The sequence below is a fragment of the Taudactylus pleione genome, unplaced genomic scaffold (assembly GCF_031769625.1).
Source record: "Taudactylus pleione unplaced genomic scaffold, aTauple2 ptg000006l, whole genome shotgun sequence".
Lineage (NCBI taxonomy): Eukaryota > Metazoa > Chordata > Amphibia > Anura > Myobatrachidae > Taudactylus > Taudactylus pleione.
In genome coordinates, this window is record NW_028284409.1 from 928,426 (window position 1) to 942,044 (window position 13,619).

At 42.4% G+C, this 13,619-nt stretch overlaps 1 protein-coding gene across 1 annotated transcript in view; it reads right to left on the reverse strand.

Moving 5' to 3' along the window:
• The window catches only part of LAMA2 (laminin subunit alpha 2), a 901,593-nt gene that overhangs the window by 237,843 nt on the left and 650,131 nt on the right, over positions 1 to 13,619 (reverse strand). The window contains exons 32-33 of the mRNA XM_088452064.1: positions 6,057 to 6,143; positions 842 to 1,035 (exon numbers count right to left, since the gene is read on the reverse strand). Coding sequence (XP_088308190.1) covers positions 842 to 1,035; positions 6,057 to 6,143 — 281 coding nt within the window. The remainder of the gene's footprint in view (positions 1 to 841; positions 1,036 to 6,056; positions 6,144 to 13,619) is intronic.

The window sequence follows — 13,619 nt, forward strand, 5'->3', positions numbered from 1 at the left end:
ACAGGCTACATGTCGCTACTTTACCATAAACAGAAGCACTGTCAATATAGAAACGTTTTCTTGACAGGATTTCTCTGGCACTAATGTAAAATACTTCTTCAAAGAGTGTGATCTGAATACAAACTTTTGGCACACCATTATTGCTTTAACAGACTTATATCTTAAATTAGACAATACAGCTTCCGTTACATATTAAGGAATAAGTTTGCCCAATAGTACATATACTTATATTATCATTTCTCAACCAACTGCCAGTTTATGTAAACTAACATTTAAAATAATAAATTCACTTCTCAACTCATCGTAAATTAGTTACATAAGGATTAACCTTTATAATGTTTACTATAGTGACTTTATATATCTCTGCTTTTATATGTTTGCATATGCTTTCATTTAACGTTTACTAAATGTGCATCTATGTGGTATGTATCTGTATTTCACTTAACCAGAACTGATTATTTTTGCTACCCTTGGACATGACATAAATGAATAAAACACACTACAGTATGAGTGAGCTGAGCTGACCGCCGCGGCACACTTGACAACCGCTCGCGGCACACTAGTGTGCCACGGCACAGTGGTTGAATAATGCTGCAACATAGAGAGTAGAACTGAGATAATCTGCATCTAATGAGGACAACAACAAAAAATGTGTCCCATAATGACATGGCATTGGTGAAAAAGACAGAACAATCTAGTGAAGTAAAGCAATGTATACAGTATGTTAAACGTTGCAGGAGGGCATATAAACCTATATATTTAAGCTGTATTTAAAACCAATTGTTAGTGTCTTAATAATATAACATTTAAAAAGAAATGTGAGTGATGTTAATATACGTACATGCACACAGCGGGCCCTCCCGCACATGCCGGTCAGTGCAGCCTCCACACTTCAGGCCTGTAGCTTCAGGTTTACACGTGCACTGGCCAGTGCTTGGATGACAGATCCTAGACAATGAACCATAAGGGTTGCACTCACATTCCTGACAAGAACCTCCTGGAATACTTGGGTTACCAGTGTAGCCAGATGCACACCTAAAAAAAATTCAAAGTTAATCTTTAGGAAATAAAACACAAATGACTGAACAAATAAAAAAATTAGGTCTTACTAACACATTATGGCCCTGATTCAGAGCCACTCGCTATTTGCGGTCGTTCGTTCTAAAACAAGGGGTGGCTATTCAAATGAACCGTTCGCTGTTTGCGGTCTGTTCACGCCTCTAGATCTGAACGAGCGAACAAAACTTGCGTTCGTTTTTTGGAAAAATACGCCCCCTGGCCGCTCGCATCCTACGTCATGTCCGCTATTTATTAGATTAATCGAGTACATCGACCAGGGTATGAACTGCTCGCTATTCTTGTGGTTGGTTTTTGCTACCACAATTTTGCGAGCAGTTCTGGCTATAAAATAACCCAGTGACGTGGTCAATGACGCTGCTGTTTTAAATATGCACACCCATAAAACGCCCGTTTTGACCTTTAAGCACGCCTGCGATCGGATCTCCACTCCCCGTTTTCAAGCACCTTCCCCTGTTACCACCCACATACGCCTCTTTCTGTCACTCAAATTATCAGACATTCGCTATTTTGCGAGCACATGAATTTCGGCTGCACTGAGTGGTTCGCGCATGCGTATTACGATCCGTACGCATGCGCAGTTGGGCAAACATCGCTCGGAGCGAACGAGCAGCCACTTGCGTCCGGCTCTGAATCAGGGCCCATATTTAGATGCTAAATGTTCACAAAACCCAGTCAGACACTTGTTTTCATTGTTGAACTCAGGGACGTTTTTATAATGGGTGCACACGGGACCCTGGGTCCAGGGGGGGGCGCGCACCGCACACCCTGCACCCATACTTTTTTTTTATACTTACCTCTCTGTGTTTTGCGCATGCGCAGTAGGAAATCACTGGGAAAATGGCTGCCACACCATTTTCCTGGTGATCTGCTCATGCGCAGTAGACTCCGGGCATGTGTGATAAATACTGGGTGCTTTAGCATGTAGCCCACAAATGCTGGACAGCTTTATTTTTACACTGCAATTTAGATGTCAGTTTGGAAACACTCCTCCCAAATCTTAAGGTGCGTACACACTGTACGATCAGTCAGCGATAACGATATCGCTGATTGATCTCCCTGCACCTTCCCGATGTGGTGGATGATCAATATCGATCATCCAGCACACCGCAAACCCACCAATGATGGGCCAGTGACCTACGATCAATGATTGCGGGTCCCTATGTAACCTGGTCGATATCAACCAGGTTGGCCTGCATGCACGGGTGATGGTCGATATTGTTATCATCCATACATGCCCGCACATTGCTGGTCATTTGAGGGTTGGTAGGCACAAAAAAATTAACAATCTGAATGATAATGATATGGTCGATCGTTCATATCGTGCATTTTTATCGTACCGTGTGTACGCACTATAACTCTGCACATTTTACATCTGCCCCACCTGTAGTGCAGCATGATTTTACCAAGGTGCAGAGTTACTTGCTCTATCTTATACTATTCTCAACTCTGAATCAGGCACAGAGTTCACTGACTTTAGTGTGCCTTGATTACAGTATTTACTCATATAGATCAAGTTATTTCCATTATTTTTATTGGAAGCTACACTACTGTACCCTAATAATAGTTATGCTTATTTATCTATTAGCTATATACAAAAAATAATAATTACTAACCTATGTAGCAAATCACCTGCCAACAGTTATAGGGCGGGATGTCTCAAGCATTGTATTTGAAAAGACTAAAGGTGCGTACACACTGGGCGATAAAGTGGACGACTGAACGATAACGATATCGTTATCGTTCAGTCGTCCACTTTATCGTCCATTTTTAAGCCCAAAAAGATGAACGATGACGACGACGCGCGTTCCCGCGGGTCGTTTGTCATCATCGTTCATCGGGCTGACATGCAGGCCAACCTGACGATCTCGTCAGGTTGCTGCATGTCAGGGAATGGGGGAGAGAGCCCGGTGCTGAACGATATCGTTAATGATATCGTTCAGCGGCTGTGCTCAATGTCATAAACGACATTGAGCACACCCTGCCGGGGACACACTAGACGATATCGCTCAGGGAGCATATCGTCTAGTGTGTATGCACCTTTAGGGCCTGATTCAGAGCCGGACGCTCTGACCAGAGCGCTCGCTCTGGATCGCCCCCGGCACGTCCACCAAAGGGGGCGTGCTGTCAAGCAACATCGACATCGACAGCACGCCCCCTTTGGTGCGAGACCCGGAGCGATGGGAAGCCCGTCGCTCGCCGGGTCTCGCGCATGCGCACGACGGAGCTCCCTTCTGTCGTGCGCATGCGCAGTGGAGAACATCGACCCACTTGCGAGCATACTGCCGCTCGCTAGTGGGTCTGAATGACCCCCTTACATCCCACCACTCACTGCATGCATAGCAGTAATAATAATGCCGGTATGCACATACAACTGCGATTAAAATCGCAAAGGACAGCTTTTTCAAGAAGAGCTCTTCCAAGAGTTTGTTATTTGTGTTGGAGGAATGTGAATAGGGCTACAGTATGTCACGATGCAGTCCTCTGGACTTGCTTATCTTACCTAATGCTGTCAGTTTTGCTTCATGACATGTTCCTCTTAATCAGCTGTACATGTCATTTCCAATATGGATTCTGAATAAAGTGTTCCCTTATTCCAGCATGGCATGACAGCCACTATGTTGCCTCTGGTCACATGACCATTCTGCTCCTATCCAGTACTGTCTATTTAAGCTTTTTCATCCCATCAGCACATTGCCAGATCAACTCATTTTCACTGGTAGTTATTGGCTCCTGTTAATATTTGTCTGCATAAATCTCCTTAGCAGAGATGTGCGTCAACTCAGGTGTTATTGTTTTGGATCCGTATTCATCTTCCTGTTATGCTTTTGGTTTTGCAAAACTACCCTCATGTGTTTTGGGTTTACGTTTGGATCTGTATTTTTTTTTTTTAACAGCTAAAATTACATAGAGTTTGGTTTTTAGGTCCAAACTGTGGGAAGATCTGAACTCTGAGTCGGTTTTACTTGGTACCTCAAGGGAGAAGTGCTACTACCCACACTTCTGAGGCCATACAGAGGCCCTGGGCCCTCCCCACCTTTTGGCACCATTGACTGTGAGTCAAGGTGCAGGGACAGTGTGTGTGTGAGACTATCCAGGCACTCAACCTAATCAATCAACGAGATGACTTCTGTAACATTGAGGCAAATTTGATGCTGGTATACATGTTTATAGTATGCACACTTTGCACCTAATTTTAATAAAATTGTTACATAAATGTAATAAAAATAATCCTTGCTTATTAAGAGCTTAAGACAGAGGTTCCCATGCTTTGTCCTCAAGGCACCTTAATGATTCGGGTTTTAAGTATATCCATGGTTGAGCACAGATTGTTAAATCAGAAGACTAAGGTACTCATGTCACCTGAGCCCAAGCATGATTATTCTTAAAACCTGGACTGGTAGGGTGCTTTGAGGATCGAGTTTGGGAACCATTGGCTAGAGGACAAAATTTTCTCTGAATTGACTTGCATGTTAGGAGAAAAATTCTGAAATTTAAATCAATTAAAGGGGTATTCCTAAAGTGGACATAGGCAGGATTACGTTACTCAAACTGTTTATCCCACATTCACATTCTCCAACAATCTATTGAAAAGGTAAATACTTTTGGTGATTCAGACCCAACTTACCATCCAGGAAAAGTCCATTGAATGAAATCAACATTTTTCAAATGCACTGAAAGTTAATGCTTAAAGCTGGCTAGCCACTCCTGTAAATGTAATTAACCAATTTGGTATATTTTACTATACTGCATAACTATCGTGACTAAGCAGGTGATAATAATAGGTGTGTGTACACAACCCAGAATTGGAGCAGAGAGGTCAGACAGTCTAGCACCTTAACAAGATTATATGTGCGAAATAGAATCCATGTGAGAGTCCAAATTATATTATATTATACATTTTATTGAACATCTTGTAGATTATAGAAGAGACACCTAAAATATGGCCAGTGTCTGACTTGAGAACTAATGGTACGAGTGTATATGTTATAAGAGAAAGAGAGAGAAAAATAAACCCATAAAGCAAATAAAGCAACATTGGCCCTCATTCAGAGCCGTACGCTCTGAGCAGAGCGCACGCTCTGCATGAGGGCCGGGCTCCTTTTTCATGGAGCGTCCTCCTGGACGCTCGTATAGCTGTGGGTCACCACCCACAGGCTATACGAGCGTGCATTTTGATGGCCGCGATGGTCGTGACCATCGCGACCATCGAAATTGCGAGCCGGAGCCTGCGGTTGAGGTTTTCAACCACAAGCTCCGGAGTGATTTTGGCTCTATCAGAGCCAAAATCACTCCCACTGACATCACTAGTGATGTCAGTGGGCCGGCTTCTGACGGGAGGCGTTCCCGTGGGAACGCCCCCGTCAGGGAGGCACGCCCCCGGCACGCCCACCAAAGGGGGCGTGCTGTCAATCAACATTGACAGCACGCCCCCTTTGATCGGACACAACGAGCGAAGGAAAGTCCTTCGCTCGTCGTGTCTGGCGCATGCGCACGACGGAGCTCCCTCCGTCGTGCGCATGCTCAGTGCAGACCATCGACCCACTTGCGAGCGTACAGCCGCTCGCGAGTGGGTCTGAATCAGGCCCATTGTTCAGTTGACAGTTCAGTGCTCAGCTTTTATACAGGATAATAATGTGCACATTTAAATGTAACCAGAGTAACTTAGTTTGTTCTATGCTTGCCAATTGTGTTTATTTGGAGGTTATGCATGTCTATCATGCATTTCTGGAGGATCGATGATATCTTCATTGTATTTGGGTTATTACTGTATTTTATTGTTGTTTATATATAAATCTATGAATGTTCCTATCAAGGATTTTTATTGCTATGAACATGAATGAATGCAGTGAGTCTTTTTATATACAAATTTGTTTGGACAAGAAAGATGCATAAGGGTTAAATTTGTAGCACAGTGCATGAGCCCATGCTTAACTTCTCCACTTATCATTATTGTCTTTAATTGTTTCCCTGTTTACCTTTCACAGTACTGGCCTTCATATCCCAGAGGACAAGCTGTACATCTGTAATCATTAGTTCCTTGCACAATGCATGTTGGGCTGAAGCTGGAAAACAAGATACAGCGTTTACTGATGACATGTGAAATAGAGCAGATCACAATATAATATATTACTGGAAGAGATACATGATTAGGTACAAATGCACAGGAAACAATGACAATATCATGAAATAAATCAAGTCACTTCAACCAAAGTCAAACCCAATGCTGTTTATGTATTTGCTAAAGAATCAATAACTCAAATAAACATGAATACCAACTGTTTATTCCAGAAACCATTTTTCTAAATTATTGAGGCACTTTGGTGCATTAAATTAGGGATGTGCGCCAACCCCTGCTTTGTTTTTGGTTTTGGATCTGGTTTTGTTTTTTTCAAAAAAATAATAAAAACAGCTAAAAACCACATAATTTGGGCCTGTTTTTGTTCCTACAATATTATTAACCTCAATACCAATCATTTTCAGGTATTTCCAGGCATTTTTAACCACCTAACAGCTCAAAATATTGTTTTCACTACATTTCACCAATATTGACCAAAGGCTGCAGCAAGCTGGCAGTAAGCCACAGAGCAGCAGCACAAACGCACGGCAGTTTAAAAAAATAAAGGGCACGATTCTATTCTATGCGATGTGAATAGCGCCGGGAGTGAGCTCCCGGAGCTATTCAATACAACGCGCTGCCAAGTCCGACTAGGATTTCTTCACGCATCCCCCCGGGGATAAGAGCAGAAATCCGACAAAAGTCCCGGCGCGAGGCTGTTTTCTGCCCTTAGCGCCGGGAAAACAGCATTGCGCCAGGAACTTAGGTCGGGGAATGCCCGTTATCGCGCCTTAAACAGGGTGTTTAGTCGCGAGAATGGGCATTCTCCGACTAAACACCACGCACAATTGAATAGCTCCGGGAGCTATCTCCCGGCGCTATTCACACCGCATAGAATAGAATCGTGCTCATAGAGCATCTATGAAACATTGCCAAACAGCAGTGACAGACAGGATGGCAGTTTATTAAAATAAAAAAATGTCAGTTGGCAATACCCCAAATTGTGCAAAATGTAAAGAAAAGAGGTGCAAGATGGAATTGTCCCTCCCACCCACTCTTATGTGGGATATTAAAAAGGACAAACACAGTTTAACAAACCAAGCACTTTAGCAACAAGGATTGACACTTCTTTGGCTGAAATCCATGGTTTGTTTGGGCCCCCACAAAAATTTTTTTTGGAAGGACTACCTCCAATTACACAAGTCTGCTATGAAAAAGCTTTTTTAACGAATTTATGTGACACTTATAGATTTTTGGCTTCTGAACATGAAAATGACTCCCGCTTTTGCATATCACATCACGTTTTTCTGCAAAACGTGCATTTATAAATAAGTCATTTTTTTCATATTCTTTAAAGTAATAAATGTATCCTGCCTTCATTTATTATAAAACATTGTCTTAAATATATTAAGTCGGTCGAATAGAATGTTGCAATTCAGTTCTCATCATAAAACTTCCCCCCGCCCAGTGCCAGATTAAGGTCAACATGGTCATGGAGCTGAAATTTACAAAAAGGGCCTAAACCCCATACCGTCTAAAGGAACATGGCACACACACACACAACAACTACAACTACAAAGTGAGCTGGCGAAAGTGGGGCCAAATATAACAGATGCAACACAGTTTTGCTCTGTGCTGGCTCACTTTAACCCCTGCCTACCACCACATACACACACACAGTACACACTACACACACACAGTACATATACAGTACACACCACTCATACAGTACAAGTGATTTCAAAATTTTAGGCAATGTCAAGGATCTAAACTAGAATGAAATTATCAGGGAAATGCTTAATAGTTACAGAAACCTTGGCTGCAATATGAGTTTAAAGGTACATTTTTTTAATTCCCATATTGAGCATTTCCTGAGTAATCTCAGAGACTACAGTGAAGAACAGGAAGAACAGTTCCACCAAGACGTTAAAGATGTAGAAAGAAGATACCAGGGTCATTGGGATGTCAGCATGATGGCTGACTACTGCTGGATGATACACAGAGACGACACAGAAAAAGCTTATAAGCGAAAAGCGACAAAATGAAGTTTGAAGAAAAAAAACAAGATATTAATGATTTTTTCAATAATTATGGTTTTGTTTCTATTATTGTTTGATTTTATTGTTATTTTATTATGTAATTAAGACAAAAACACAGTGACATCATCTACACTTCTTCGTATTTCACAATAAATATGTCAAAAACAATTAAACTTCTATTTTTTTCTTAAAAATGTATGTAACCCCTTATAGGTAAATGTGATGTGGTAATTTTTTTAATATACTATTTCTTGATGTACACAGGAGTATAATTAAGAATATAAACGTATTATTAAAAAAGCTTTCAATACCTTAATTTTGCAGACCTGTGTTATTAAGGAGTCGGTTGAAGATGTGAGAGTTGGTGGTGAAGAAAGCATGTGCTGGTCCAAACTGTTGGTAGCTGATACTGGGCTGCTTGTTATTAATTTACAAATGATTATAATTTTGTTAAATAATTTGCATGAACATGCTGCAAATGATGTAACAGGGAGGAGGTGCCTAGATGGCTAACGTCCCTTCCTCTGCTAACCTTGGCTTTACAAATGGAACAGAAACCTTCACAACTGTTGTCAGAATTTAGATTCATATAATTCCACACCCAAGACGTAGCTTTTCTGGCTTTCATTTTATCATGAGCAAGAACTTCTGCCACTGGTGGCTGATTTACACAAACAACATCCTCATCATCAACATCATCATAAGAGTCAGATAGGACACAAATTTCCCCCTCATCCTCCTTTTGCACTCCTCCACACTATCATTCTCATCTAATACTAGCACAGCCGGCATGGCGTCAGTGATCCGCTGTGCAACTGAGTGACAGCTGTTATACTTGCTTCCTCTAAGGATTGTTTAATAGTCAATTGTTTTTTTTTTAATTACTACTACAGGTCGAGTCTCCCATATCCAAATATTGTGAAATACGGAATATTCTGAATACGGAATTTTGTTAGCATGACTGATATAGTGAAACCTTTGCTTATTGATGGGTCAATGTACACAAACTTTGTTTAAGGCATACAATTATTAGAAATATTGTATAAATTACCTTCAGGCTTTGTGTAGAAGTGTATATGAAACAATTGAATTTTATGTATGTACACAAACTTTGTTTGAGCCACAAAATTATTGAAAATATTGTATGAAATTACCTGCAGGCTGTGTGTATAAGGTGTTTATAAAACATAAATGTATTCTGTGTTTAGATTTGGGTCCCATTCCCAAGATATTTCATTATGATATGCAAATATTCCAAAATACAGAATATTCCTATATCCAAAATACCCCTGGTCCCAAGCATTTTGGATATGGGAGACTCAACCTGTAGTAGTAGTCTTCTTGGTCCCTTTCTGGGATGAAGATCCACCTCTGGCAGCAGCAGCAGGCCAAGCACTCAAGGATTCTTCTGAGGAATTCTGGATAAGGGAGGAGTCACCTCGTCTTATCCTGGATGCAGAACTACCTCCAATTATTAGTGAGGATATTGATGATAAAGGTGTTGATGGTGGAGATTACAGGTGTTGGAATCTATCTGAGGGAAGGAAGCTAACTGATACTGGACTGTCTGTTGTTAATTTTTTAGCACCAGTTTCTGATTTTTCCAAAAATGTTCCATGAACTCACTGCAAATGATGTAACAGGGAGGAGGTTCCTAGATGGTTAAGGTCCCTACCTCTACAGTACTTTCTCTGGCTTTTTAATGGGTGTAGATGGCTTGACAGTTGTTGTCCAGATTTGGGTAGATTTATGGATGGACAGAGCACCTCTAGACCAACAGAGCACCCCTGCAAGACAGAGCACTCAGAGAACCCCTAGACTGACACAGCAGAGCGCCTCTGCAAGATACAGCAGCCTCTTGATGGACGGACCCAGCACAATGACACATCTCTACAATACACTGACCACAGCCGGAATGAAAATGGCACCGATGACTGGGGGACCTTTATAGATTTCAAAACCCACGAGATTCCAACAGCGGGAAGATAATGTTTTGCCTCGTTTTGGAATCCGAGTCATGCGAGAAAACCCGGGTCGAACTCGTATCCCGGGCCATAAAGTGAAGTCCGGGTGGGTCCGGTTCTCAGAGAACTGGACCCGCTCATCTCTACTTTAAATACACTCCTATTGCACAGTAAAATTGTGTTTCCATTTAAATGTAAATATTAAGAAAATCACAGATAAAATGATAGGAATGACTTTGGGCCTGTCTCAGCAAGGATCGCAGTTGCTTATACGCATGCAATCCTCTGATTATTTCGCACTGCGCATGTGTACACATCGCAGTGTGCATGTACGAACCAGATGCTGCGATCGCAGTGACCACGCAGACCCATCGCAGAGTGATTGATAGGAAGTGCTGTTTGCGATACCAGATGCAGCCCGAGGTCTCATAGCGTACTCTGAAGTTAGCAATTCCTGAGTGAGGTCTGACCTGCCTTAACTGTGTGTATGGGTCGCATGTTACTCTATGTTACCGATTATTTCACTATGTTGCCAAAGTATATAGATGTGAGTAAGGGGAAGAGGGCGTCCTTATATTAGGCTGCGATTGCAATGCGAATGCAGACATTTAAATATCACCGTCAGTGGCAAACGCAGGATTTCTAGAGGGGGTTTCCAAATGCTTGATTTTAGAGTGAGTGTTGCCAGTCCATGAAGAGGGTAGAATTAGCACTTAACCAGCTTTAATATGCGTCATACAAAGGGTATTGTGTGTCATAAGTCTAGCATGTATAGCACAAGTGATCACAGTAAGCCATTAAATGCAGCAGTAGGGCCATCCTGCCTGAGCAGAATGTTTTTTTTTTTAGATGTGGGGACCATTCCAGAGTATTAGAGCAAGTCCGGGAGTCTGGGGGAGCAGCAGAATAACCTAGCACTGTCCTGGACATATATGTACATTTTGGGCTCTATAGCAGCACATCCCTAACAGTGCATGTTTTCCAGATCTCCTAGTTGGTGTACAGGTGTATTTATTACTGGCTGATACATGTTAAAAGAATCAAAGGTGGTGCTAATTATTTAATTTGTGATACTGAGAATAACATGCAGCACTTGTAAAATTCTATTATAATACTATTTCTATTGTGGTCATGGTGTGGACTTGGGAGGGGGGGTTTCCAGACAGATGGAAACCCCCCTGTGTTTGCCTATGACCGCTGATATTAGCAACTGCATTGCATGCGTATAAGCAGAATAGCGATCCTTGCTGAATCAGGCCCTTTGTACAAATTTGACACTTAAAATATTTAATAGCACTGGGATCCACATCTGGGATCAGCGTGTTAACGCTCGTTAAAATGTTCATTTAATGTGCATTAACACAGGTGTTGGGCTTTATCGCCAGAGGCTGTTCAATTAGGCTCCCAAGGCTACCTCCCTTTTTCACCCCCAATAATTTATTGGGGCTAATTGAATTCCCCTCACTGGCCGGATTCAATTAGCGTCGAAAAGCCGAGATTGGCGAAGAGCGCAATGTTTTAGCCTCAAGTTATTGCGTACTTTCACAAGGTGCGCTCCCACTTTTCGCACTATTCAATTGCAAAACAGGCGAAAATGCAGACGTGTGAATGCCATGAAAGGTGAAACTAGCGAAAAGGACTTTTTGTGGGGGGAAATTTGGGCCTGATTCTGACCCGGTCGCAAGCGCTGTGTGCTCGCAACCGAGTTGATGGTGGTCCAGTGAGCATGCGCACGACAGAGCCGGCTCCATAGTGCGCATGCGCGAGACCCGGATAGCGACGGAAAATCTGTCGCTCCGGGTCTCGTACCGAAGGGGGCGTGCTATCTATGTTGAGTGACACCACGCCCCCTTTGGTGGGTGGGCCGGGGGAGTGGCTGCCCAAACGGAGGCGTTCCCATGTGAACGCCTCCGTTTGGGGGCGGCCCCACTGACATCACGAGTGATGTCAGTGGGAGAGATTTCGGCTCTGTTAGACCCTCTCTCAAAGGTCTCATGGTAAGCCCGATGGTCGTGATGGTCTTGACCATCGCGACCATCTTCCTGGCTGCTCGCTATAGCTGTGGGTGGTCACCCACAGCTATGCGAGCGGCTAGGAGGCCGTTCTAAAAAAAAAAATAGCCCGGCCCTGATTCAGAGCGAGTGCTCTGTCAGAGCGTCCGGCTCTGAATCAGGGCTTCTGTTTGTACCTCCAAAAAAGCATAAGTGATCCTGGAAATCAATATAGAAGTGTATTAGTAGCTGTAATTACAGTATTTTGGGTTCCTAAAGTGAGTGAAATGGCTGTTACATGCACTTTTGTGTGAAAACATTATATAAAGCAATTTCTTTGGTGAAAAATAATTGCTGTAGTTAATTTGGGGGTACATTTAAATGGGTGCTAGTATATTTTGGAGTTAATAAAGTGCATTTTATAAAACTTTAGAAAAAAAACTGCTGCAGCTCCCTGCATTCCTAAAAACACCTGTCACATCCATACAGCACCACCAAAATACCCGACCTGATACTTAAAACCCATTTTCAAACACTTTTAAAATTTTCACCCCAAAATGACATACCTTTTTTTGGGGGTATTAAGTAAATAGGGGGGTGGTGTCCCCAAAGAGTTCTGAACCAATTCCCCACATTTTTAATCAAAAATAGGGATTTTGCTAATTTTTTCTCCTGCCGTTGGGTGGAGAAACTTCTCTGCATGTTCTTACCTATGGCGTTTTTGCCCAGGCGAAAACGTCTTGGAATTGAATCGGGCGATACTTCGGAAATGGTGAAAAACGCTCATTGGCGAGAACTTTTTGCTGATCTTGTCTTTTTCGCCTCTAATTGAATACGGACCATAGTGTTTCAGATGCACATTCAAGTGAAAAATTATGCATCTTAAGTGCAGTTCAAGATTTACAGGCAAATATGCTCATACAAAAATCCATCAGGATATGTCATTAGAAGTTGCAGCGTAAATACAGCCTAAAAGATCCTAAAGCAATCAATCAACCTATAGTAACAAATAAATAAAGCTATTAATACTAATTGACATAGGGCCCGATTCACTACGGATTGCTATTGCGATCGCAGCTGCGATTACGCACACAAGTCTGTTGCAAAAATATGCTAATGAATACAATTGCAAAGCCGTCACCCAGCCAGCATAGAGACGCCCACAACCACTCACTACCACTATCTTACATCTGTAATACCTTGCAGTGCTGTGTATACATCGGGAACATCGAGTAACATCGCTCCTTCATACACAATTAGAGCAGGTCTGACCTTACTCAGAAATTTCTAACCTTGTTGTACGCAGTGAGTAAACAAGCCGCATATGCCGTCGCAGTGGATAATTTATGCACGCCCATGCAATGGCGTTCAATGGCGTGAGTGATTGCAATGCTAACTCACCCACGCGCACTGCGGTGCATATAAATGCATACCTCCCAACTTTTAAGTTGAGCTACCCGGGATATTTGAGGCGGGGCTTCATGTAAAG